The sequence below is a fragment of the Eptesicus fuscus genome, chromosome 5 (assembly GCF_027574615.1).
Source record: "Eptesicus fuscus isolate TK198812 chromosome 5, DD_ASM_mEF_20220401, whole genome shotgun sequence".
Lineage (NCBI taxonomy): Eukaryota > Metazoa > Chordata > Mammalia > Chiroptera > Vespertilionidae > Eptesicus > Eptesicus fuscus.
In genome coordinates this window covers 27,203,666-27,231,109 of record NC_072477.1, presented here as the reverse complement: position 1 = coordinate 27,231,109, position 27,444 = coordinate 27,203,666, and the positions used below count along the sequence as shown (strand labels likewise).

The 27,444-nt window shown below is 44.6% G+C and overlaps 1 protein-coding gene across 1 annotated transcript in view; it reads left to right on the top strand.

The window, feature by feature from the left end:
* RAD51B (RAD51 paralog B) overlaps positions 1–27,444 on the top strand; it is a 518,469-nt gene that overhangs the window by 337,247 nt on the left and 153,778 nt on the right. Inside the window, exon 8 of the mRNA XM_054715968.1 lies at positions 24,159–24,255. Coding sequence (XP_054571943.1) covers positions 24,159–24,255 — 97 coding nt within the window. The remainder of the gene's footprint in view (positions 1–24,158; positions 24,256–27,444) is intronic.

The following is a 27,444-nucleotide window of genomic DNA, read 5'->3' as shown; positions in this document are numbered from 1 at the left end:
AAGTCTCCTGGCGAGGAAAGCTGTAAGACCTACGTTCTTTCATAATGGGCCTAGCCCTTCCCCCTCATCTGACATTTTCTTGTGGAAAACATCTGGTTTAAATGAGCACTAATGGCAGCCTTGGTCATCAGAAACCAGAATGGGAAAATCATAAACAATGTATAGTAGGTAAAAGGGATGCCAAAAAGCAATGCGCAGAGAAAAGTCAGCAGCAAATTTATTTAATACATACATTTCGCCTTTTGGGTGCTTGTCTTCTAACTGCCTTATACTTCTTTTTCAGGAAAGACCAGGCTCCCAAAACACAGGGGTGGGCGATTATTCCACTCTGCCAAACCCCTGAGATTGCTTTGCTAACATCCCCTCTGAGCCACGCTTATCCTTGCCACTTCATCTGGAGTCAATGAAAACACAGGAGAGAGCTCTAGGGACCAGGATGCCTTGCTAGACTAAGGGTGAGGATTGTATTTATGCAGAACGATGCCTCACAAATTAGTGGGACCGTTTGACTAGCTCTCTTCTCCTGGGAAGCAGGGTTAGAGATGTCCTGCTGTTGCACATGCCCAGTCCATTGGGACCACCCTAAAGGAAATCGGAATGCCTAAAAAGTTCCTAGTTTTGACTTATAGGCTGTTAATGGAACTAGACTCCTAACATAAGCTTAGCAATAGAATTGATCAGAGTGGAAAAGAAGAGAAAGTTCTCTGAGCACGGGGTTATTTTGGATGGCCAGGGGTTTGGAAGAAGATTTTGGATGAGCCAGTGAGAGATACTGTGGAGTAACCCTCTCAACCTGTGGGGATGCCAGAGGTATGGGAGATATCTCATAGGGAAGAGAGAAAAGGGAAAGTAGATACAAGTTGTTATTGGAACTTTGATGGAGCCTTGCGACAGTTATCAGGGGCAGGAGGTTGAGCAGGGATTAGTTCCATCAGAGAAGAGGACTGTTGGGAGTGGGGGCAGAATGCTGAATAAGATACCAAAAGACTTCAGGATCCAAGGAAAGTAGATGGCATGAAGTGTGAGAGAGGGGTTAGCACTGTGTTTAACCTCCTTTACCAGTTCTCATCTGCCTTGTCTGGATATTACCTATCTCAGATTGCAGGTATGTGTATGGTGTGACTGCATAGTTTAGTGGGAAAACATGGAGTATGAAGGCCTTTATCTCTTGGAAGGATATCTCCACAGTAGCATATAATACTTAACTGCAGGGTCTGGTGTGAAATCAGTGGGATGATAATCTAGGCCAAGTGGATTAGATGGAACACTGGCCAGGTGGCCAGATGTCTTAGCATGAGTGGGATAGTCTCCGATTTCAGCTGCCTATCCTGTGTCCAGTTCACTTTACTAACAGGGCTTCCTATTACCCTGGTGTCTGGAGTGAGTAGACCCTTATGAGCCAGAGACCTACAGCAACTTTTATCAGTGGTTAAAATAGAATTCTTAAACTGGATTTGGAGGTAGGGTTATAATGGCAGGGTTACTGTGTCTTTGGGACAGGGATTTGGCCTCAGTAAAGTTTGATCTTGTAAATTTTATCACTCATTTATGGCTAAGAATATCGCAAATAACTGGTAGGTACTATAGTTTTTCAGCAGTCATTTCCTTGGGATCTGCTATGTGTTGGGTCCTATGCCCTGGCACAGAGGTGACTGAGACACAGTCCTTGCTTTTAAGGCGCTCCCAGACAAATGGGACAGACTGGTGTGAAAATAACTACACAGGGTAAGGTAGTCAATGCGAGCCTATTGGTCTGAATCAAGTAGCACAGAGGAAGCAAACAAGTCACTCCAGAAGATGAGTGAAGCGCTCACAGAGGAGGGAGTGGGTTGGCTGGTGTTTGAGGGATGACTATCATGCTTAGCAAAATAAGCATTATAAATATAGCAATGCTGGAAATGCAGTTACTGAGATGCCGTGCTTCCAGGCGGGGTAGCGTGTGCATACTGGATTTATATAGAGTAGATGGGCGATCCCATTCTTTCTGTTCTTTCTTTCTCTTCCTTGTCTAACACAGTGATCAGTGTTTGCACCATTGGAAATAGGCTCTAGATACTTCCTTCTCTGGACGGGGATGGCCTTCTGATCCAAGTGTAGTTATCAGAGGCGGTTAGAAACGAGTAGAGGACAGGCTGTGGGGCCAAATTATGACCCCGCCACTTACCAACTGAGTGTCCCTGACAAGTTACATAGTTTCCTGGTGACTGTGATATCTCTCTGAAACAGGATTGAGAATGGCGCCAACCTCACAGGGCTGTTGCCTCAAGTGCATTAATAAACGTGAAAACACTCTGTAAAGTGCTGTGAAAATATGTAAATGTTATTATTTTATCAAAAACACCAGCAAGCCGTCCATTTATGTAGTTCCATGTACTATGCAGAGCTGCCGAGACAGAGGGCCCATGTTCCAGGAGAACAGAATCAGAATTCTGAATCGGCTTCACAATGGGAAGCCAAGCCTTGCGTTCTCAGGGCACTTGCCCGACGAGCAGACGTGTGAGTGCACCTTGGTGCATCGCCCCGGTGCGTTCCCTGGTGACCTGCGTGCTCCTCGCCAGGTGGAAGGCAGCTTGAAAAGGGGGAGAGTATGTGCTCTTGGGGTTTGCCCTTAAGACATTTTTGCTCTTTTGGTTTGGAGCTCTGAATGCGAGTGATCCAGTTAATTCAGATCTCCAGAGTAGCCCTAACAATAGGACAACTGTAAGAACCACAGATACTAACTACATACCTCAATTTAGGCAACCAAGGGAAGGCAAATATATATGGCATTGTATGAAAAAAAATCCCCTATGCAAACCTGGAAGCATAATTTAATGTCATAGCATTTAACAGCAGAAGAATGATGACAGAGAGGACATGTTTACCACTAGAAGATTCAAATGAAATATTAGTCTTCTGGACAAAGGCAGTAGAAAGAGAATAAGGAAGATCAATAATTTGTTTATGGAAAGCAAAATTGGGAGATTACATTAACATCAAAATTTTAGAAACTTAATTTACATACAGTGACGTGGATAGCTTGATGAGTTTTGGCAAATGTGTCCACTTACTAACCACATTTTCTTTACCCCCAAAAGTTCCCTTAGGTTCCCTGGCAATCTGCCTCCCTCCCAGCCTAGGCAAACACTGATTTGCTTTCTGATCCTATAGTTTTACTAAAGTTTAATTTATATTTTGCTGGTTAACAGAAATGATGATAGTTGGACATCATCAAAATTTAGGATTCAAATCCTACCTCCTTAGAAAATGAAATTTCAAAAACTTCCCTGAGCCTTGGTTTTATTAAATGAGTATAACAACAACTTTTCTATTCACCTCAGAAGGTTGCTATAAAAGAATCCAAAAAGATAATGAATGAGAATTAGGTATTTAGGATTTGATGGATTCTTTAGCAAGTATTAATATTAATAAAAAAGTATAGCACTTCTAGATACGAGCCATTTTTAGAGGAATTTCCATGCCAGAGCTGCTGAGGTGCCTACATGGACTCCTGAGGGCAAGCGCCCCCTGGTTACGGAGGAAGTTCTCTGTGAAATAGTTGGTTGGCTCATGTCTCTAGCTGACAACAGAGGGTATAATCTATTCAGCTGAAAGTCTGAGTTAACATCAGTTTTAGCATATACATCACTCGAGGTGTGAATGTAACATAAAAATGTTCACGGTGGCTACTGCTTTCCTAATGCTTTATCATAATAAACTAAACACCTTATTTCATGCTCAAGTTCCCACTGCCCCGATTCTGAGGCCTGTCAGTTTTAAAGTTGCCACTTATTTTTGAGTGTCCACTGACTTATTTATTTACCCCTTTTGTTATTGAGGTGAAAATCACATCATCTAAAATTGACCATTTTGAAGTGTATAATTTGGTGGCATTTAATATATTCACACTTGTAAGGTTCCCATTTTACACAGATATAACTGAATTTTTCGGATGTCAAGTCATCAGACTTCCACGTTACGTGTATCAGCTGCTGTTATAAATTGCCATTCTTTTAAACAAGTGACCTAAATGCCATTTTTACTGAAAATCGTTGGGTGGAGAGCAGAGTTTAACATATGTAGGATTGAGGTCTAACATCCTTTGAACAGCAGGAAGGGAATGGACATGCCTGCTAGCCAGAGAAACCAGGCCAATATTACCTTCCCTCTCACTGTAGAGACACTTGACAGATTCGGGTCTTGCTTGTTTTTCTTGGGTGAGCTGTTAGAATGCGTGTGTGTGTGTGTGTGTGTGTGTGTGTGTGTGTGTGTACACAGATCACGTGTAGACCGTGCCTTTTCAAAAAAGACAAATGATCACCAGCTGGTCACTCTCACTTCCTCCTGTGGACATTTTGTAGCTTCCCCATCGGGAAGTGAAACTGGTGGTGGGTTGGAAGAGATTGAAATTTGCTGAAGTGGATTTAGCCAAGTGGCTGTTTATGGGTGACCTTTGCCTTCTTGGGGGCGAAAGCAGGAGGAGTTACAGAACCCTGGCAGAAAGGTCACATCTCATTACAATTAGCATTCTAAACCATGGGCTTTGTGGGTTCTCTCACCTGAGACAGGGATGAACCAGACTCCGAAGGCCTTGGTTTGAGCTCTACCTCTAACATCTCTATATATGTGAAGATAGTTTTGTGTAGCACTGTGGACTTTTGCTCTTTTATCTTCCCTCTGAGATTTTCAAATCCTCAAAGGCACCCTGCCTCTGTACTTTACACAACATTACTTTTTCATCCTGTTTCTGCACTGCATTTGGTAGAGATATTATAGGCACTTGCTGACCGACAGAGTGGGACCCATCCCACCTTGGATGAACTGGAATTCTATTTGAAGGTGTTTTCAGCTAGAAATACTCTGTGTTGGTGTTATTGCTGCTGATAAGATTCAGCGGGAGCAGTGTGATCAGGCACCTTCTCTGCCCGGGTGTCACCCTCCGGCCACCCCGAGAGGATGGGCTGTGAGAACACGCCCCAAGCTCCAGTCTAGACTCCAATGTGGGGTCTTCTGTGCTACATTTTTGAGACTTTGGGTTTTGGTCTCTCATCTCTTAGCACCCTGAAGAAGAGCTTTAGTGGATATATCCTCCCTCTCTCCCTCCCTCTATCCACCCCGCCCCCTGCTTCTTTCACCAAGAGAGACTATATTCTCATGAATATTTTAAGTGGGTTTCACAGAACACAAAATCTGTACCTTCACAAAGGGGATTAAAACTCCAATGTTGGAGTTTCAATTCCTCAGAATCAGCACATTTTAAAACATAAAACAGATCATGTCAGACTCCTACTTGAAACCTGCCAGCGGCCTTCACCACCCTTAACACCAAACCCAGAGCCACTGTGCTGGCCTCCAAGACGCTGCTTGCCAACCTTGCCCACCTCCCAGACCCCTCTTCTCACTCAGTAGTCCAGCCTCTGGCCTTGGGTTCTTAGAGCCCCCAGCCTGTTTCTGCCTCAGGACCTTGCTACTTGTCTCTTCTGCCTGGGGCTCTGCCCTGAACTCTGTGCCACGTCAGAGTTGTCCTCAGATCTCAGCCCAAATGTCCTCTCTCAAGCCTTCTCTGGCCATTATACCAGGAGCCCACACCCAGTATTTTATTTTCTTATGTCACCTATCATATCCAAGATTGCTTGGCTCATCTCCCGGTTTCCTTGTCTGCTGCTGGACCCTGGTAATGGTGCGCGCTCATGCCCAGGGCAGGCAGAGGCTTCGTTAGTCCTGTCTGTGCCGCAGTTCTAGATCTTAGAGCAATGCCTGCCCCCCAGTTCGAGCTCCGTAATCATGTGACATGGACTCAGGGAAGGCTGGAATCTGAAGTTATTTACCTCTCTCTCGGCTGGCGTTTCCTTCTCTCTTTCTCTGTTTCTCTGTCCTGTTTTTTGCAGAAACTGCATCCTGAAAAGCGGTGTGATGTAATGTTGGAGCATGGGCCCTGGATCAGGGCTCTGGGTTCACCTGTCACTTGATCTGAAGCTCTGGTCACACACAGCTGCCAACTGGAAACAGCTACGGTAGAGCCACTCTTTCTCCATTGGCCAGCAAGTCATGTGTGTACTTACTAACATTAACTCTGGTGGTAGCTTTTCACCCTGACCTTCCAGTACCAGACTGCTTCCTCAGTTCCCTCACTTGTGAGATGCCCTGTGATCTAGCCCAGTGGTCGGCAAACTCATTGGTCAACAGAGCCAAATATCAACAGTACAACGATTGACATTTCTTTTGAGAGCCAAATTTTTTTAAACTTAAACTTCTTCTAACGCCACTTCTTCAAAATAGACTCGCCCAGGCTGTGGTATTTTGTGGAAGAGCCACACTCAAGGGGCCAAAGAGCCGCATGTGGCTCACGAGCCGCAGTTTGCCGACCACGGATCTAGCCCAATACAGGAGCGGCCCTATAGGATATATATTGCTCTATACTCAGATGTGGCCAAAGAAATGTGCTGTGGACTGGAAGGGGACGATGGTCAACTAGGAGTCACTCATAGAGGAGGCGAAGTACCAAAATTTAGGGCTTAGCTTTAGCTCTTCATTATTAGAAAGTTGGGACTTGAAGGATGCGTTCTCTGGGTTTTCCTAATAAAGGAATTTTTTTTATTTGGATTAAGAAATCATGTCTGTGGCTTCCCACAGTCATAGCTGAACTCGCAGATGACCTTGCAGTGTAATGAGCTCTGACAGCAGGATGGCCCGGGCTTCGTGCATCATGGACAGTGACGTGCAGCTTGCCTTGTTGGTTTTGCTGGCAATGTCACGTTTGGGTCACAGGAGGTCAGCCAATCTGACAGTTATGCAGAGCACTGTGATGGGAATAGTTCTATAATGCTAACATCTGTAGGCAGAGCTTCAATAAGGCATCACCCAGATCACCTGGGAAGGCTGCTTTCTTTGGGAGCTAATTCTTGATAGGAAAAGTATTTAGCCTTTTTTTCTTCCTTGCCTACTCATAGCCTCCCATTCGTACCATTTCCACCTGTAATGGGGGACGGGCTGTATGTATATACTTCTGGTCGCCTTGCAGTATACATTTTTGGCATATAGATGGCAACACCAAGACCCGTGGCTTTTTAGCTTTTCTGCTTCTTTGGTATTTCTACATGAGATAAGATGTGAAAGAGTTAGAGGATTTCTCTTTAAAGATTTCTGGTGAGGTGATATAGAACTTACTGATATCGCCATGCCTGCTGCCCTCAGCTCCCTAAGCCTATTTTCTCCTTTCATATTTCTCCATTTCTATGACGCCTCTCTTTCCGCTCGGATTAAAATTGCAACCTGTTCCCATACCTTTATACCAGCGATTTTCATCCGGTGTGCCCAAGAATGTTTAAAACATGCAATACCTGACCTTTTTCTTAGATTGTCAAATTTAAAAAAAAAAATAACAACAATCACCACAACAAACTTTGGTTGACAAACTTCTCCACGTCCTTCTGATGTATTTTTTATTTAAATTCATTGAAGTAAAACATGTCTATTGTTTTCAAATCTAATACTCATGTGTACTTCAACTGAAAACCAGGGTTGCCCTGCCCCAAGTCTCCTTCTCCCTTTGACTCTTACTCTCAGGAAGGAGCCTCTTTCAGATCACTGAGATGCTGGTTCTGGCTAGATACCTCCATATTTCCCAATCATATGCTTGACTTGCTATTTCTTTTTTCCTATTGGAGATGACGTCAGTAGAAGATGGCCATTGAACAGTTCCACCACTTTCTCTTTCAGTTTCACTCTTCACCTTCTTTCCAGTATGGTCATATCTTGATATTTAGTTAAAACCATATTTAGCATTTATTTTATTGTGCCAGTGTAAGTACTCATGGTGACCTACTAAATGCAGCATGATTATTACCTTCCTCCCTCGTCCCCTCCCTCCCTCGCCTTCTTTCTTGTTTGTATTTTTAAATTTCTCTCTAAAACATATATTTCTCCACCTGTTTTCCATCTTTAAATGGATAAGGGCAGCTCTGGCCGGGTGGCTCAGTTGGTTGGAGCATCAGCCCATAAACTGCAAGGTTGCGGGTTCAATTCCCAGTCAGGGCACATACCTATGTTGCCAGTTTGATCCCCTGTCAGGGCACGAATGGGAGGCAACTTATTGATGTTTCTCCTTCACATTGATGTTTCTCTCTCTAAAATCAATGAATGTTCTTAGGTGAGGATTAAATAAATAAATTTGTAAAGGCATTTGAAATCATGTCTTTACCATATCTAGAAAAATTAACAATTCATTAATATCATCTAATACACAGCCCATATTCACATTTTTCTGATTGGCTCAAAGATGTCCTTTTACAGTTGGTTAGTTTGAATAAGGATGTAAATAAGGGAAACCAATTGCATTTAGTTGTTATATTTTCTAAATTTCTTTTATTCTATAACAGTCAATCCCTCCTTTATTTGTGACATGGATTTGTTGGAGAGATTGGATGTAGAATACTGCCCATTCTAGATTAGGCTAATAGCTTCCTGGTGATGTTGTTTAACTTGTTCTTCTTTATCCCATGAACGAGTGGTTATTTGATTAGATTTATTTTTAGGCAAAAAATATTCTGTAGGTGATGCTATCTACTTCCTATTTTATCATGCCATGAGGTAGTACTATCTGGGTAATCATCTTTAATGGTATTAGTTTGATCAGTGGATTCAGAAGATGGTAACCAGATCATTCCATTGCCAAACTCCCTATCATCTTTCCACCTAATGATGACCCTTACCTAGATCCATTATTTTATGGGGCATGGAATCTGTCCTTTCATTGTGTGGTTCTGTTCTAAGCCAAAAAAGTACTGATTATCTAGTTCAACTCCAGAAGGTCACCTTATTTTCCTTACTTTCAAGTCTTGGTTGGGGTCAGGGGACTTCTCTGTGACCCACATATACTATCAAATAACTGGCTGAATTTACATGAAAGTAAGATGCTTACACTATATAATAAAAGCCTAATATGCTAAGTGTCTGGTCAGCCGGTCGGCTGCTTAACCAATCAAAGCATAATATGCTAATGATATGCTAAGGCTGCTCAACCGCTCGCTATGACGTGCACTGACCACCAGGGGGCAGTCAGTCAACCAGTTGCTATGACATGCACTGACCACCAGGGGGCAGATGCTCCAACTGGTAGGTTAGCTTGCTGCTGGGGTCGGGCCAATAGGGACTGAGCGAGATGGGCCAGACATGCCCTGGACCCCTCTTATGGTCCCTCCCTTGCTGACCAACCTCCTGCATCCCTCCCTGACCCCCCCCACCCCCCGATTGTGCACTGGTGGGGTCCCTCAGGCTGGCCTGTGCCCTCTTTCAATCCAGGACCCTTCAGGGGATGTCAGAGAGCCAGTTTTGGCCCAATCCCGCAGGCCAGGCCGAGGGACTCCACTGGTGCATGAATTCATGCACTGAGCCTCTGGTATATTATATTGATTAACATTTTTATTTAGACATGTAGTTAGCTTTGCTGTTGGCTTTTAAAACATAAATAGAAAAATGGAAAGCTTGTCAGTCATGTTGAAAAGTAACTGGCAGGGGAAAAAAAGGATGTTTGTGAAGTAGTGGAACAAATCAGGGGACTGTTCTTTGGCTTATAATACCTCCCTTCTCCAGGGTGGAAAGACTCTGAGGTCTAGTGGGGTCTTTGTGCCTGTGAGGGAGGTGGAGGGAAGCTTCCAGAAGGGACACTGATGACACAGTCTTTGAGGACTTTTTGGTTGTTTTGTTTTAGTTTTTACTCCCCTAGTTTGCTGAGAAGTCTTTCATAAAGATTTTTCCTAAACCCTGTTGCATATGATCTTGGGCTTTTCCTTCCCTCTGTAATGGGCCTGGGGACTCTTTGATGTGTTTTAGCAGAATTTAGCTTCTAAATACAATTTGAAACTTAGCTCTACAGTTTGAAATACACACACACACCCCGGCTTTCTCAACCGACCTTTTTTTTTTTTTTTTAACTTTAAAAACCTGCCCTGTAGGAACCAACTTCAGGGGCAGGACAGACCTATAGGCCATAAACGTGCATCTCCTTCCCGAAAGGCTGGGATGTGCAGACGTGAGAAATTGCATGAGGAGGGAGTCCTCTCCAGGTCTCCATCCTTATCAAAGTCCTCCCTTTAGAGGCAGATGAGTTCCTGGCATAAATGCCTGTCTGTTATCTTGGAAAGATAAAGATTGGCTACCTTTTTAGTAACTTCCATCATTCCAGAGTTTAAAGTCCTCCTCTGAAATACTCTGCAGATCCAAGTTTTCATAATATTGAGGCCTCTTCTGCCATTTGGAATGACCTTCCACGTGCCTCTCAATGACCAAATTGTGCCCTTCTTTCAAGGCCCAGATCAGATGACACTTTCCCTCAGCCTCCCAGCGAGATGCCATCACTTTCCATCCTCTAGACGCCCCAGCTCTCTCTCTATCCTTTGACAAGAGTGATTTGTCCCTTCCATTATGGTTCGGTCACATACTCATGTTACTCCTTTTTATCAGAAAAATATCAGTGTTTTCTTTGTATTGACCATAAGTTATATTTAATAAATATCTTATCATTTTACATTTTACTAACTTAATTACTTGGGCAACTTTATTTTATCCGATGTTCTGCTCATATTTCAGCTATGCTTCAGATATCTGTAGGGGAATCTGTCCGTCAGAGGGAGAGCCAGATTTTCTGTTTCAGAAGAGGGAAGAAAGCATGTGGAGAAAAATTAACATGGATTTGGGAGTCAGAAGACCAGTTTCTCGACTCACTTCAGCTCTTCAGAGTCAAGGAATGGGCGTGTCACTAGGAACCCCTTTTGGTAACATGGAGACCTGTGCAGGAGTTCCCTAAGATGTAGTTAAGGTTTAGTTCATTGGAAAGAGGGGAGGGGAGAAAGGACTGTGTAGATGTAGGAGCAGTCATGGGTGGTGCAGAGATGGAGTCTTGGGCTCTCAAAGCCCTTCTGGTTAGTGCTGGCCGGGGACAGGAGGTCTCCCAGGGGTTGCACTCTAGTTGTGCTGGGAATGATGAGTGCACAAAGCCCAGGGAATACTCGGGGCAGAGAGAAGATGGTGGGGCTTGGGGAGGGGGCCTAAATACGCACTTTACTCTTTAACCTCGCGGTCTTGCCCTGAACCTACCTAGCCCCAGCTATGCTTTCTCTCACTTCCTGCTTCTGTTATTCTCTCTTGGGAACTTCTTGGCTAAACTAATGAGTGGGGCCACTTCTAATAAACCATAACCAGCACTTACACTGAACCTCACATTAGAAAGGGAGGGCCACCTCAGAGAGCGACAGAGGTTCTAGCACTATCGATAGTCGCCTCTGCAGAGAACATAAGTGAATCCAAGTTCTCCATGCACTGGGCACCTCCACTGCACAGGCAGCTGGTCCTTGTTTCACAAAGACGTTGGGAACCACTTGGAGGTAATTCCTTTACCATCCGTCTGCCTCTCTCTGGGAGGTACACTCCCCTTCAGGATCAAGGGGGTATAAAGAGCATGGGATCTGGCATCAGGGGACTTGGGTTTAGATCTGTTTATGTGCCGTAAACTTTAGGCTAGTTACTTTCCTCTCAGATGTGGAAAGAGATGTAATACCTCCATTATTGCTAGATGGTAAGGAGGTTCAGGTGAGATTTTATATTCATACTAGTGGCCCAGCGTGTGAAATCGTGCGCAGTAGGCTGCCCGCTGCTTCCGTGGGAGCCAGCGGGAGCCGCAGCACACCCGCGGGAGCCAGCAGGAGCCGTGCCGCTTCCACAGGAGGGAGGTGGGTGGGAGCCACCACTGCGCATGGGAGGCGGGAGTGAGCCGCCACCATCGCCCATGGGAGCTGGGGGGGAGGGACCAAGAGGTCCTCCATGTATCTCCTGGTGACTGGTCGCACACGCAGCCCCGCCAACCTGCACACGCCTCGCCACGTGTGCAGCCCTGCCCATCCATGTGTGCCTGCTGTGCATGCAGCCTCCTGCTGATTGGTCGTTATGCGTGAAGATGTGACAACCATTTGCATATTAGCCTTTTATTATATAGGATATAATAGCACCTTCATTATTCTAAAGCACCATAAGGAATATTTCCCCGTTACCAACTTATTTCAAAGGCTACATCTTACACAGGTGAGAATCAGAGCCCATGTTGTGGTCTAATGGCTGGCTCTTCTCTTACAAGTGTGAGCAGTTCCCTACACTTCCCGGAACCTTGCCTTCCTCTCCTGTGAAATGGGCATGAATACTAGTTGTCTAGAGAAGAAACTTACCTAGAGTGGAAAATATGCCAAGGAGACCAAGGACTGGTGATTATGCTATTTCCAGTACTACCTAATTAATTTTTTCCAGCAGGATTTAGAATGCCACAGTAGTTTTCTGGTGTCATGCTTGAACACTGTCTATCTGGTTGAAAGAAGTGATTTTGGAGTCCCATAGATGTTGCTGCTTTTTGCAAGTTAGGCAAGTAACTGAATGCACGTATCCTTAAAGTAGAAGAATAATGTCACCTCCTTGTAGGGTCGCAATGAGGACTAAAGGAGGTCATGTGAATAAGCCATCAAGCATGGTGTTTGGCATCTGGTGGGTACTCAGTGTTAGATTTCTTCCTCTAGACCAGGGGTGGGGGACGTCTGGCCCATGGGTTGTATAAGGCCTGCGAAATCATTTGGTCTGGCCCTGCCAAGACATTAGGGATGAGTTAATTAAATGTTTAACCAACTATAGCAGGCTGATTTTTAAGTTGATAATTTTGTATGGCCCTCAAATGATACTATAAATATCCAAATGGCCCTTGGCAGAAAAAAGTTCCCCACCCCTGCTCTAGACTATCTAATGCTCTTCCATGTTACCCTCATCAAATAGCATTGACTAAAAGTTCCAATAAGGCCCAGTACTAGGCGCTTTTACTTTAACAGGGTTCTAAGGGAAGGTCAGGTTGAGGTAAAGGGCGGAGGGAGCCAGTCATGTTTGTTTATTTCATAATAAACAATAGTGGTAGCTCATCTCCTTCCCCTGGTCCTGAGCCTGCTGAGTCACTGTCCGGCCCCTTGGCCCCATGATCTCTGGCTGGGTCTATGGAATACAGCAAAACCCACAAGAAACCAGCACTAATAAGTGGCAGAGCATTTTGAGGGATTTTTGTTTGCGTTCCTGTGCTTGCTCTCCTGGCAAGATAGGAAACCTTTAATGAGACTTTTCCTAAATGATGCTGCATGTGCAATGCGGATTTTTTCCCCTCTGTTCTCCTACTAAATGACCATTTCATGAGGTCTCTTTTCTTTTTTTTTTTTTTCTTCTTCTTCTTTTCTGCTTCTCAGTACATTCCACAAAGAGCTTATTCCTCTGCTGGTTACTGATTGATGGTTCTACTCTGTGTGCCCTTTAATTTTGCAATAAACCAACAAGGAGTTGAGACCACAAACTTAAAGAGAATTGACTTATTTATTTGACTGGATTCACTGGAGCGACAGGCAGACTTAGTCATTTCAGTGTGGTCCTGGGGAGGGCAGGACGAGTCCATGGGAAGGAACACTGGGCTGTCAGTTAGACAGGAGACAGGCGAGAGCTTACTTGTCCCGCCCGTTCCAGGGCAGCGGGGCATCCGTTCTCAGCCTCCCAGCGGCGGCCCTTTCCAGGCCCAGTGGAAGCAGGAAGTCTTCCCCAAGACTTGCCACCGATCCAGGATTCTGAATTCACTGGGACTTTATTTGTTGGAAATGGATAGCCACTGCCTGAGGGTCCTGCGCCCCTTTTTTTCAAAGGGATCATAAAGGACTGCAGGGACCTGCCTAGGCTGGGTGCCCTCAAAGACCAAGAACAAACCTCTGCCTCCATTACCACCTCCATTCCCGCTGTGGTTTCACCCCAAGGCCAGGGGCTCCATCAGATGTCAGAGGCACTAACACACTTCACGAATTGACTATCAAATACACTAAGAATCAATGAACTCTTTTCTTACTTAGCATCACCATTGTACATACGGAGTGACCAGTCTGAAAATAACACAAACATCATTTGAAGTAGAAAAACAAGAACAAACTTCTTGAATGGTTCAAGTGGATGCTAAATTAACTAAGGATAGCCCCTGGTTGAAAACATAAATGCTATTATCATTCCTGTGTCAGTCTTACTCCTTGCCCAGGGCTACTCCCCATGAGTTGAAGTGAAGCTGGAAGGACAAACTCGCGCAGGGAACGTGTCCCAGCTACAAATTCCTAGTCCAGAGCCCAGTGTTGGTTGTGGCTCTACCACATTGAACCGGCTAACTGCCTGTTCTTACTCTGCTCTTATGTGGTGACCTTTCTTCTGAAACTCTTGTCATCACATTTGAGCAGAAGTGAAAATATTAGCAGAGTGGTTCGTGGCGAAGACAGAAATAGAACCCAGGAGTTTGCGCCCTTTCTCTCGCCGTACCTGCTGGAGCATGCTTCCGTCCCGGCCTGCCGACGGTTTCCACCTCTGCCAGGCAGCCTGCTGAGAGTTCACCAGCTGCCTCTTGCTGCTGAAACTCTGGTTCTTAAACATTCTGTTCAGGTTGCCTTGACATGAGATGTTGCATTAAACAACGTGAGACTTGGTCAGTCTGAAATCAGCAACTGCTCTGCTCTGAAGAAATGAATCATCAGATGCCCACGAGGCGATGAGTGTTCAGGCCGAGAATCTTTTACGTGGTAGAGCCAGCAAAGGCCAAAGAGCCAGACGGGCTGGGTGTGAATCGGACCCTCCCACATGCTATCTGTTTGGTTTCCAAAAAAAAATTGCTCAACTTCTCTGAACTCTAGTTTGCTCATCTTCAAAACTAGGATAATGGTGTGTACCGCACTGAGGTGTGAAGATGAAATGAGTTAATGTATGTCCATCACTTGATACAGGGTCTGATACATTAATTGCCTCCCAGCTCCCTTCTCTCCTTTAGAGTGGGGACAGGGATCTGGAAGTACGCAAACTCTCATAACATGTACACTGGAGGGAGAGAGAAGAATAACATACGTGACATAATGAGAGAAAACTCGTACGAAATTACTTGGTGTTGATTCTAAAGTGGGAGTATTAAGAACTGAGAGGTCAGTTGGGCCTAGTGTAGTTAAGAAAGATTTCATGGAAGAGGTGGTATTTGAACTGCCCCCAGGAAGATGGGTAAAGCAGGACATTTCTGAGTGGCGCACTTGGGCTGGGGCTGAGGGCCAGAGGGAGCTATAAGAAATACAGAGAGAATGACAATGTCACAGCCTCAGTTTTTCCACTGAAGAGAATAATAATAATGTCACAGCCTCAGTTTTTCCACTGAAAAAGCTCATATTTGTTAGGTACCTGCTAGGTATTAGGCGCTGTCGTAAGTGCTTTATATGCCAATCATTTATCCTTACCACAGGTACAATTGTTATCTTAATTATGCAGTTGAAGAAAGTGAGGCACAGAGAGATGGAGTAATTTACCTGAAATTGTACAGGTAGTAGGTGGTGGAGCTGAGGTGGAAACCCAGGAGGTCTGACTCCAGAGCCCACCCTCCTTAACACACAACGGCTGCTTCATTAGTTCCCAGCTTCCCTCACGAGGTCGTGAGGGGCAACTAAGACCACTTGTGAGCATGCTCTGAAAACGAAAGCACCATAGCACTCTGTGCACTTATATGGGGCGGGGTGAGCTGCACTTGCGCCTCACCATCCCCTCTAGCAGCTCAGAGGCCTGCTACGAGCTTCGCTTTCCTTTAGGGCAGTACTCCAGGGGGCTATTCCCAAGCACCAGAGTGGGCGTTTGTCATCTGGCATTAGTGCTTGTGCCTTGCATGTGAGCTGTCCTTGGCTAGGACATGGTTTTATGGGCCTGTAGCACGTGATTGGGAGTTGGCTTGTCGGTGACCATGATGGGATATCTCCACTCCAGGGGCATTGCCATGGAAGGAAGCTGCCCCTGCTCACCATGTAAATATTTAGTCATTTTAATGTATTTGTTCTGGACCTATTCTTGCGTCTCTCCTATGTTGACTCTGTTTAATTGGAGGCTATTATTGTTTGTCTGTTATTGTTTATTTGCCATTTATTTAAGTATGGACATAGCATTGATTCTACTCCCACACCCACCTCACCCCAACTCCTTTAAAACAAAACAAAACATCTGACACAATATCCTTCCTTGAGGGTTATCAAATACATAGTTTTTGTTCAAAAAGCATTTCTGATGAGGCTGCTGCCTTGGGAATTAGTTCCTAGGCAGACAGTTAACCTCCTTTTGGACAGATAGCAAGTCACCTTTGCTCCCATTTGATGCCAGAACTGGCTGCACACCTCAGTTCCAGAGTCTGGAGATCCTCGGTGGCATAGAGGTAGGAGGCACAGACCAGTGCCGCCATCCTCCTGTGGAGGTTTCCCGCCAGGGGGTGAGACCGAGGCCTGTCTGGGCTTCAGCTTCTCCCTGCTGTAAGCCATGGTCTGTGCAGCCGGGCTGGGGCTGGAGAATAGCGAAGCGCTGTCTTATCAGGCTGGACTCCCCCAAGAGCAGTATTTTCACACAACCCTTCACCCCCCAGGGAGCAAGTGACTCAACAGAACTGTTTTCTTGGTTTCAAATGAGTCTGAGGAGGGGAAATCAGTTAATACCGTAGCAGCCGTCTGTGATGGACTGATCACAAAGCTGTGTCTTTCTAATCCTCCTTACAAATCAAAAGGAGGGGAATCCCCAGGGCCCAGGAGTGCCCATGAATAGAAAGCACCATCAAATGACAAAAACACCTAAAAAGGTCAGCAGAAACTCAGGGGGCTGCTGGAAATTCACCTCGCCTGCCTGTCTGTGGGGCTCAGTGGGCAGCCAGGGAGCGTGGGCTGAGACAAACAAACCACGCAAAAGCCGACTGGGCCACCGGAAACGTACAGGGCAGTGGCAGGGCGGTTTCTTCCACGTCCCTGAACCTCAGAGGCATCCGACAGCTGGCCTTGTTCCTCTCCGAGTCCCGGCTGCCGGAGACCTCTCGGGTCCGTGCTGACCGAGCAACTGCACGCGGTTGCTGAAGCCATTGAAGCTGCTGTGAGCGCACACGCAGCTCCCCAGTGTGCGTGCCGTTTCCTGCAGTGACAGGATGCCGCGAGGTTGGCTGCAGGTGGAAACAGCACCCCAGCCCGCTGTCTGTGGCCTCGTTACCACTGCCGTTCCACCCGAGACCCGGAACCGACACGTGCTGACCTCACATGAGCGTGGAACAGCTCTTCACGCCCACGCCCGGCTCAGTAGTTGCTGGCCCAGGGTTTCCGCTCCGTCCCCTGCGTGTGCGCCCTGCAGAAGTAGGCCAAGGAGAGAGCCGCTCCGCTGTGCCACACAGCTTTCTCTCGTGTTTATTTTGGCCAGATGGCAGGTGCAGTCCTACCTCAGTGCATTTCCTCTGAACTCAGTGGCCTGGGCAATGGCTAACATGAGGCGGGAGAGGTATTATTATCCACCTTTTGTGATTGAGTGTGTTTGTGCAAAGCTGTGGGGGGATTCTTTTCCTCCATCTGTGTTGCCTTGTGCTGGGTCAGTGTCTTCTTTAGGGACTTGTATGGAGCAGAGTGTTTCTCTAGCTGTGCCTGTGAATTTCACAGTGAACACTACCAAAGGGATTTATTTTTTTCCTCCAGGTCCTTAAGAAGAGGTGTGAATTTTATGAAGATTTCTCCCTCATTCTTTTTCTCCCCCCCCCCCCCCCACCCCCTCTAACTGTGCCACTGCCAATTAGTTCTGTGTAGGATTTCTTAAGGTTGGAGATGATTAGAATCAAAGATAATGGATAAGTACAACACCAATACCAATTGAAATGTGCAACTTTTTGTTTTTTTCATAGCAGCCTGCCACATTATAGTCATAACACATTCACTTTCTTCACATTTTCTGTGGACTTAACACTTTTAGGTACAGAGAGTTTAGGGGCATTTCCCAGCATTGCACAGCAGGTGAGTGACAGAGGCAGAAATAAAAGGCAGCTGCCCAACTCCCATAGCAGTGTCTTCTTCTAGCCAAAATGAAGTTTGATCCTTTGACCACAAATATTTCAAAAGGAAAATCCCCCACAGCCTTTCAGACTTTCCCAGAAAACAATCGTCACGCCGACCTTCACGATGGAAATAGCAGGCTGCAATCCTAGAACCTTATCAGGTCCTTATTCTCGAGCTGACAGTGGATATTCTCCGGGCTGAGGCTAATGAAGAATTATTTTCCCCATAATGAAATGATTTCGAATTTTCCAGAGCTTGGCAAAACTAAGCCCGTGAATAGTAAAACCAGATTTCTGATGCTCAAACTCCAAAATATTTGGTCTGATTTCTCACAACCAATATTGGAGATCAATTTTCAAAGCTACAAGTGATGATGGGAAGGGAGTTGTCAGGGGAGTTGCAAGGGTGACTCTAGATCCATCTTTGGGGAGGACATATCCTTGTTCCCTTCCACTCTTCTTGTCCTTTTCCCTCTGCCTCGTACCCTGTACCCTTCCTCCCCCCATCCCCTCCCCCCCCCCCTTCTCTCTTTCTCCAGCTCCTACCACAGCAGATGGGTAGGGGAAGACACCGTCATGGTTGGAAAGCAAGAGGAGAGTTTGGTGAAAACCACTCCAGAGCCTTTCTCTCAGGCCTTGGTGATGAAAGGACTCGATGAACCTCAACAGTTTCCCACAGGAAAATTCTGGCCTGTCTCCTTACAAGCAAGACATTGAGCAACCCTTAATGGAGCAGGATTAAAATTCAGGATTTCTGACTTATCCAAGGCCTCTGCTTGGATAGAAAGGCTAGGTCACGGTCATAGCTGTGGATCAGAATAATTTTAGATACCCAAGGTCACATTGTTAAAAAGTGCACTTTAAGCTGATAGACCATTTTTAATGCAAAAAGAGAGAAAATGAACGATGCCTCCAGAGCCCGTGAACTGCAGAGCCCTGTCATTCAGGTGGCTGTCTGTGGGCAGTCAGCCCCCAAGGTCCCTGTCTGTCCTTCAGGTGCTGCCTCCGCTGCCCAGGCTGTGCAGCGGGCGGCCTGTGTACTTGGGAGCTGTAGCAGGACAATCACTGCATCTAGCCCTACATGCCCGGTCAAACTGATTTTGAAACTTCTCTGATTCTCTGTGTTAGGTTGTGGCAGATTTCTGGCAAGGAGTGGGCGGGAGGAAGCGGGTGTTTTTAGGAGGAGGAAACGGGTGTTTTCACGGGCTGAGAAATGTCCCTGAGATGCCTGAGGTGGCCTTGTGATTCCTCTAGCCTAGCCTAGCCTAGCCCTAAAACTGGGTTGCACACAGACAGGAATTCCATGAAAAGTTTTTGTTTCCAAGCCTCCGGTGGGCCTTGAGAGTGACAAGCCACAAGCATCTTAGGGCACTGAAAATCCACCAAAAAGATGGGCAGAATTCAACTAGGATTGCCTCCAATGCTTGGCACCTCTGTAGAGGCTGAAGCTATTTCCCGGTTTGACTTATGGGCATTTATGAGTGTTAGAGTCCAGAAGGACTCTTGTCCCAAGATTGGGCTTGTTACAGTGTAGCATTTTGATGATTTTTTCGTGTATTCCTGGACCTTCTTTTCTAGCCGTGGACATCGAGGCCTGGAGAGCTCACCTGTCCCTGGGTCTGGGCTGGGAGTTCTCCCCTCTCTCCGCCCAGTGCTGCCTGAGGAGGGAGAGTGGGCGGGGAGGCCTGCACATCCCTATTTTGAGCGATGATGAACAATTGATCTCAGACAGGTGATTCTAGTTCATGCTATGGAAGGTGTGGATTACACAGAAAGTGGAGTGAGGACATGTTTGTGAGTCCTTAAAAAAATCTTCCTTGTCAATGTTGAGTTGTGTTGCCTACCATAAATATCTCTTCTGTGGAGCAAACAGGGCCAGGTAGCCCGTTCCAGCCTATTCTGTCCCGGCTGAGCACAAACCCCCCTTCTCTGTCCCCTTCCAAAAGTCAAATAGAAGGAGCTTCCTTCCTTAGAGGCTCCCATTGTTCCAGGGCTGACCCATTTTCTCTCCTGTCCACAAGGGTTGAATAGACTAAATAGCTACTCATGGAGGCCCCAGCAAAGAGACTCCCAAATACTTCAATGTAGGGTGGATCAGACTAGACACATACGTGGCCCCATAAGGCAGAATGTATTCTGGACCAGGAGCAGGAGTGTGAGTAGGTTGTGGATATAGCCTAGATATAGTCTGGTCATAGCATAGATGAGGAAAGATGGGTCCCCATTAGACACAGGGACTAGTGGAGAGTCAGGCTCCATCAGTTAGTAGACTCTAGCTCACCAGCCCCTGACCCTCGGGGCTGATGGTTCTGCTGACCAGCACACTCTGCTCCTACCCTCTTCGCTCCTTGTACTATCTTTTTGATAGTTAGCAGAAATGAGTCACATGTTTTTGTCTGCTTGTGTGTTGGTTGGTTTTTTCATCCCTCCTCCTTCTGACCAAAATGGCATTCATTCCCACCCACCCATCTGCCTTACGAGGTCATTTGCTCTTTAACTGGTTCCTGTCTCTTCATTTCTTTTCTCTAGCTGATGATACATATATTGGGTATTTCTGAATCTGTACTCTGAAATTTCTTCTTTAGAGAGCTTCATGGTTCTGAACTGAATATAGATGTTATACTGCTCTATAGAGAAGGGTGGAGTAGGATGCATTTAGAGGACCTAGGAAATGGAAGACTTGGAACCCAGGGGCATGGTCTTTGAAAGGAGAAGTCTCCCTCATCCCCCGTTTGCCTTTGGAGGGGAATTCTGAAAATGAGACTCAAGGGCTATGTGGCACGATAAAAGGGGCTATTTCCTATTCAAGTGTACCTGCAGCATCCTACAACCCAGAGAGCAGTGCAAGGAGGCCCTGGAGTGAGTGGTCCCTCCACACAGAAAGCTGAGTGGAGACAATTGTTACTCTACTTACCAGGCTTCCTATTGTCCACAGTAGGTGGATGTACTCTTCTTCCTGAAGAGTAAACTAGGTAATCATAACTATTTAAAAGAATATTTCTTCCCCTTGGTCCAAGAGTCCACTCTAGTCTTTTGATTTGTAGTAGGTGGTAGTATGTGTGAAGTGGGGATGGAGGAGGGTGTTGTATGTTTTAAATAAGCCATACTTTTAGAAAAATGGCAGGTGCAATTTCAATTAAATTTTTGTTGCTTTTGGAATATATCAATAGCAACTATTTGTTCTTTGTCAGCAGTGGGCTGTATGCTGTACAAAAAGGGGGTCAGGCAAGTTACAAATCGGCAAAGAATAATTAAAGACACGATGGGGCTGACCTTTAGTAAGTATTTTCCATTGGCCAGGCACCATGCAAAGGACATTATCCAGTTAAATCCTAGAAACCCCGTGAGTTAAGTATGATCACGCCCAGAGAGGTTATGAACTTGCCCAATGTCACACAGCTAGTAATTGGTAGAACCCCGGATCTGAACTCAGGTCTGTCTGACTCCAAAGCCCTCACCCTAATCACTGGTACCAAGCAAGAGAGGTTCCAGTATTTCCATGGCTGTCGAAGAAACGGGAAAGCTCCTTAAAGTGTCAGTCAGAACTCGTTGCCAGAAACCAGATAGTGTTAAGACGGTTGATAATTTGCAATAGTATTTTATAAGTTATTTTAAGACTGTAGTTTTCAAGTGTCCAGGTTGCCTCAGAGGCCAGCACATCCATAGGCTTCTGCCCAAGTTGTGATTATTTGCCCATCGATACTATTTGGAAATGTTTCCATTCTATCATTTTGCTGTACCCAGATTTAGAAAAACACAATTCAGGAAGATGGTGTGATTAGCAACTCCCCGAGTTTGATTGCTTTGTACCTTCAGTGATTTGGATTTCGGATTCATGATGAAAAGGGAGAGGATTATTAGCAAAACCACTTAGCAGCTTGTTCTCTTGCCGCTGGGCAGTGAAAATGTTTTCTTTTCCATCCACTCTCCCATTGGGAATGGAACTGAAAGTGGTTATCTTTTGAGGTACATCTGTAGAGTAGTTTGGTTTTAGGCTGTGAAGGGTATCATTTTAATAGTTATGTGCAGTAAAACCATATCTCAGTACAAGTTTCCACTCTGGGACCAATGAAATAATAAAAGTGAGAAACAGTGGTCTGAATATTTTAGCAAGTGCCTTATCTTTTAACATACAAGTTTCTAAAGAAGACATACAGTGGCTTCACATCTTTATTTTTTCCTCTGTATATGATGACATGCTTTGCAAGATAGGTATTCAATAAATTTTTATCTTATTACAGTTAGTCTATCATTAGAGCTCTATTTATTATCACCAAGCCATCTTTTAGAAGAACCCCTTTAAAAATAGAACTTACCATATTTAGATCTCTTGGAAGTTCCTCATTGTTCTTTTTACTAGGACAGACAGATTTCAGTGGTAGGTAAAGCACATGGTATTTTCAGACCAATGTCAGGATCCTATTGGTCTTGCTTAAATGATTATTATCTTTTTCTTACTGAGAATTTTACACAAATTATTTTAATTACATAAAACTTAGAACCAATATTGGTAGACATGATCAAGTACTAAAGTATATCCTGATGTAGAAAATCGTGATGTAGTGTTTTAGGCAATATACTAACTCACTCATCTATACAGCATCATTCTGAAGGAAATAATGACAACAGTGGCTTCTACTTATTGAATATTTACTCTGTGACAGACACTATATTCAGTACCTTACATGGATTATCTCATTTAATTCTCAAAACAATTCTATAAGATAGATGTTATTTTACCTATGAACAAACAGAGCTCCAAGGTTTACGTACCTTTTCCAAGGTTCACAGGGTCAGAGTCAGCATTTGAACCCAGTTTTATTGAACTCCAAAGCCCATATCCTATATTATAAAGAGAGAAATGATCACAATCCCTAATTCATGCTCCCAAATATGAATATTTGTTTCTTATAAGAGCTGACTGTTATTTGACCATTTCCAGCCATTTTAATTGAAGACATATCACCGGTGGTTCCTACTGGTCCAAATGAAAAGTAGCAATATAAAAGAGTATGAGCGACAGGATTAGCACGTTCTCAGTGGGATGCTGCAAGAGCTGAGCTGAGCTGTAAAGTAGTGGAGACCCATCAGCCTAGCTGATACACAAAGACCTTGGGGAGCTTGTCTTTGCTATTAGAGGCCTTCATTTCGTCACTTGACCTTGCCATCATGCTCCCATCTCAGCCCTCAATTAAGCTGCCATTGGCATAGGATTTATAATGTGTCACTGGCCATTCAAGAGACAGCAGCAGAGGTGTGGCTGAAAAGCTGAACAATAAAGAATGGAATTGATTTTCATTTCTGTTCAAATCAGGAAGATAACAAAACCATAACTGACCCTGGGACAAAATAAGACAGCCCAGCTAGGTGCAAATTTCAGGTACTAAATGCCTAGTAACCTTTTCAGAAGGTACATTTTCTCTGACAGACCAAGATGCTCATGGTTTATTTCTGCCCAAACCTTAGGAAACGATCAGTGTTGGTGATGCCGAGCTTTTCCAGGAGAGAATCTGTATCTCATTTTTCCTGTCTGTTTCTAAACAATAGAATAAATTTTATAAGTGAGAATTTTTAAGGAAAATAAGTTGTTTTTTTTTAACTGAACCAAATGTAAAAATATAGCATGGCCACGGACCACATGAATGAGGTAATTTTAGAGTCTTTTTTTCTAGGAATTTTGAGTGTTATGAACTTTATTTTGCATGGGTAGGATGATATTAGTTTGTGTTTTAAGTAAATAGTGAGACTGGAATTCTTTTGTTAGACTATAATTAATTCAAAAGAAGAGTGTTCTTCCTTTAGGAATGAATCTTATTTTAATTTCATAAATTCGGAAATACAACTCTGACTTTTGATTTAACAAGGGAAGAAGCCACAGGTACCCTAATTTTAAATTATTACTTTCATTCAGTACTAGTAACTAGGGTTGTGGATATAATTTTAAAAATGAAAGTTTAATAACATGTTTACGCTGGTGTATTAATTTTCTGGTTAGCCTTCTATCATTCAGTCCCAACTTCCTCAGCATTGAGGAAGAATTGATTATGGTTTATGTTCTGAAAGACAGTCCGTTTCCTGTGTTGTGAATGACCTGTGGGCTTTGCCAGATATACTGGCCTGCAGATAAAACTGATGAAAGTCCGCAAGGGGGTTTTCCTACCTGTGTACTTATCAGTCTTCCTCCAAGCCACAGTCTGCCTTTTGAGAGCTCTAATAATTAATTTGGTCTTCTCTCTTCTCCCTTTCCCCCCACCTTCTCCCTGTCTGTTCACAGGTTATCTTGACGAATCAAATTACAACCCATCTGAGTGGAGCCCTAGCTTCTCAGGCAGACCTGGTGTCTCCAGCTGATGACTTGTCCCTGTCTGAAGGTAAGGGATCTGTCCTAGAGGGGCTGAAACTTGACACTGACCTACAGCCCCACAACCTCTCTGCTCCTGGGAGAGCCCAGAGACCAGCTCGCAGGCCCTGGCCAGTGAACCCAGCCAGAGACCAGGGATGCAGGCTTGGCCACCTTTCCTGGCATCCGATCCCTTATATTTGGAGAGTCTCTTGTTCTGTTACTGTAAGTGAGCTTCCTTTTCCACCCGAGTGAGTCGTCTTAATGGATGGGCATCCATCACCTCCGCCTTCAGGCTTGTGGCTCCTCTGTAGGTTGCTTTGGATCCTTGGTGTGAGGGCTGGTGACCTGCTAACTGACTCTGTTTTTGAGACGGATGCTTAAAGGTTGGCTTTATCAGTGGTCCCGCAGCCATTTAGCCTCTTCTCGTGCTGGGTACTTTTAGTCCTAGTAAAAGGATACACCAATGTGATGTGCCGGTGATGTGGCATTCCCTGTCAGCTTTACAAAAAGATTAAGAGAAATGCTCCATGCTGGTAAATCTGCAAAATTTTCTCCACCCTCCCATGCTAGCAAAGGTCAGGCCAGCTACAGTTTACATAGCGAGGGGAATTACACCTCTGAGCCAGTGGGTGGTTTCTAGTTTTATTCAAAGTTCTTACTTGACATTTCTGAGTTCTGCTAGTTGTACTCTTTCAGGGCAGAATACTGTGGGCCTGTGTGTATGTGCCTAGCTGTCCCAGGCCGCTTTGCACTTTCCTTTTTCTGAGAATTATTCGTGATGGAATATGTGGGACTTCCAGGCCTCACAAGGCTCCTGACTGCCCAGGTGATCTTCCATTGATCTTCCAGTTTATGGTCCCCCAAATACAAGGACTATACCCCTGCTTCTCAGTGGTGTTTTTCAGAGTGAAAACTAATTATTTATTTAAAGCAGTAGTAAAATGCACTCAGTACCCTGCTTCCACACCAGTGATGCACTATCGCTCCCCCAGCACATGGACTGAGAAGCGTGAATCATTTCATATCCCTTCCGCCTTATATTCTTTTCACCATCAAGTCTATGTAATTCTTCTTTCCAAATATATCTCCCCCATCCCTCCTTTTTTTTTTTACAATTTGAATTGTGGTCAGCTGACTCATTCAACTTATAATTGGATTATTTTATTTTATTTTTTTTAAATAAATTTTTTATTGTTTAAAGTATTACATATATTAGTACATATATCTCCCTTTTTTTCCCCATTGACCTTCCCCCAGCCTCCCTTACCCGCTGTCGCAATAATTGGATTATTTTAATAAAATTCCAGTATGTCTTCCCAACTGCAAACTCTGCCATTTTCATTCTGCCACTGTCAAGTGGAACTTACTGCTTGGGCTGTGTTTTCTTTGTCACTCTCCTACTGAGAAATCTGGGAGATGTTTCAGCCTGTGTTTTGAGAATGGGCTAAAATCAATATGCTGATTTTAAAATATTCAGGACTTTGTGATTTGTCATCTGAAAGTCGGCCAGAGTGGAAGTATTTACACCATGGAAATCAGCAACTGCTAAAAATCAGGTTATTTTTCTTTTCTTTTGCATGAATCTGTTTCCAAAACACCACAAGATAAAGTCAGTACTTCTTAACACTTCGCAGTCTGGTCTCTCCTTCCTGTTCAACCCTCATTGACATTTCCTGGGCTCCTACGCCAAGTGTGTGGACTTACTGCTCACCTCTCCCTGTCCCCCACCGCGCCCCCCCCACCCCCACCCCCCACCTCGGCTAGGACAGCCCACCTGATCTTGAACAGCATTTCCCTTTTTCACTTCTACCTCTGCTTCTCTTCCCAGATCCTCCCACTCCTTCGAGGGTTACAGGCCACCTCTTCCACAAAACCTCCTCGTCTGTCCCAGTAGGCATGGCTCTCACTCTCTGTTCCTCCTCTGTGGTCCCTCTACCTGCTCCGCTATATAAAGAAAAGGTCTAGAAAATTTAATTTAACTTTTTATGGTTTCCCGACTAGATTGGCAGATATTTTAATGACACAGACTATCTTGTATTCTTTTTGTCTCCATGTTGTGCCTGAGTGACTATCAAAGCTCTAGGCACATTTAGGCAGTAATTAAATGCTGAATGAATACCCCAGCTAATACTTTGTAAAAATAGTAACCATGAGAATCACATAAGGCATCTATGAATATCATGAAAAAATGTTGTAATTATTTCACATGCCACAGACACACACCGCACACATTTATTCAGCTCTGAGGAAAAGAAAGTATCTTGTTTCTTTATTTGAAAGCCAGTAAGTAAGAGTACTTTGCTTTGTCTTGGCTTCCTGGTTTATCTTAAACAAAGAAGAGTCGGTAAAACAGATAACCAAAGGAAATTGCTTTGGGGCTCCAGTGTAACCTCTTCAAGAAAACAATAACGAGGTATTTGCGGCAAAGGAAGGGTTACCAGCTCATTTTTAGACAATATTTTCTTATTATGGAATCCCAGGGATGATGGAAACAATTCATTTTTTTTTTTTTTTAGGTCTTTTTAGGTCATTGTTTAAGGTTTTTACTTGCATAGCTGAGCAGGTGAAGAGGCTATGGAAATATTTTTCCTGAAGTCTATACTGAAATTCCTTACCAGTGAATTAAAATGAATAAGGTTTCTTAGCATATTTATACCTATTTAAATGCATTCCAGTGTTCGTTAATGCTACTGTGATTCATATGGATAAATGGCTTTGTTGTTGTTTCAGGCATTCGTGGTTTCATTAGCTTGGTGATCTTGAGCAGGTCTTTTAATCACTTTGGTCTCGGGTTTTTTTCTGTTAAATGTCAGGTGAGATGAGTATAAGGTTGCCAGAGTCTTTTCTAGCTCTAACATTGGACGATCATACTGTGGGTCTGAAGATGAGGAGCATTCACTAGGTGATGGGTATCGAAAAGCCTGATTTTTCAGACTGGGAAGAACGACCTTGTTGTCCTAGATTCGGCATCATAGGAAGGATCTTCAGAAATCGTAGCATTGATACCTTTGGCATGCCTACAGCAGTCTCCTCTCCCTATTGCTCTCTCTTTCTCTGTAAACTCTCTGGTCTTGTCTGTCCATCGCTTGCTCTCTCTGCCTTTCTTCCACACAAACGTGTGCACAAGAGCTGTGTGCAAACCAGTGCAAGTGGGAAACACCCTGATGAGTGAGCTCAAGGTCCCCCCTGACCTGTAATGGATTTCAGCTGCAGAACA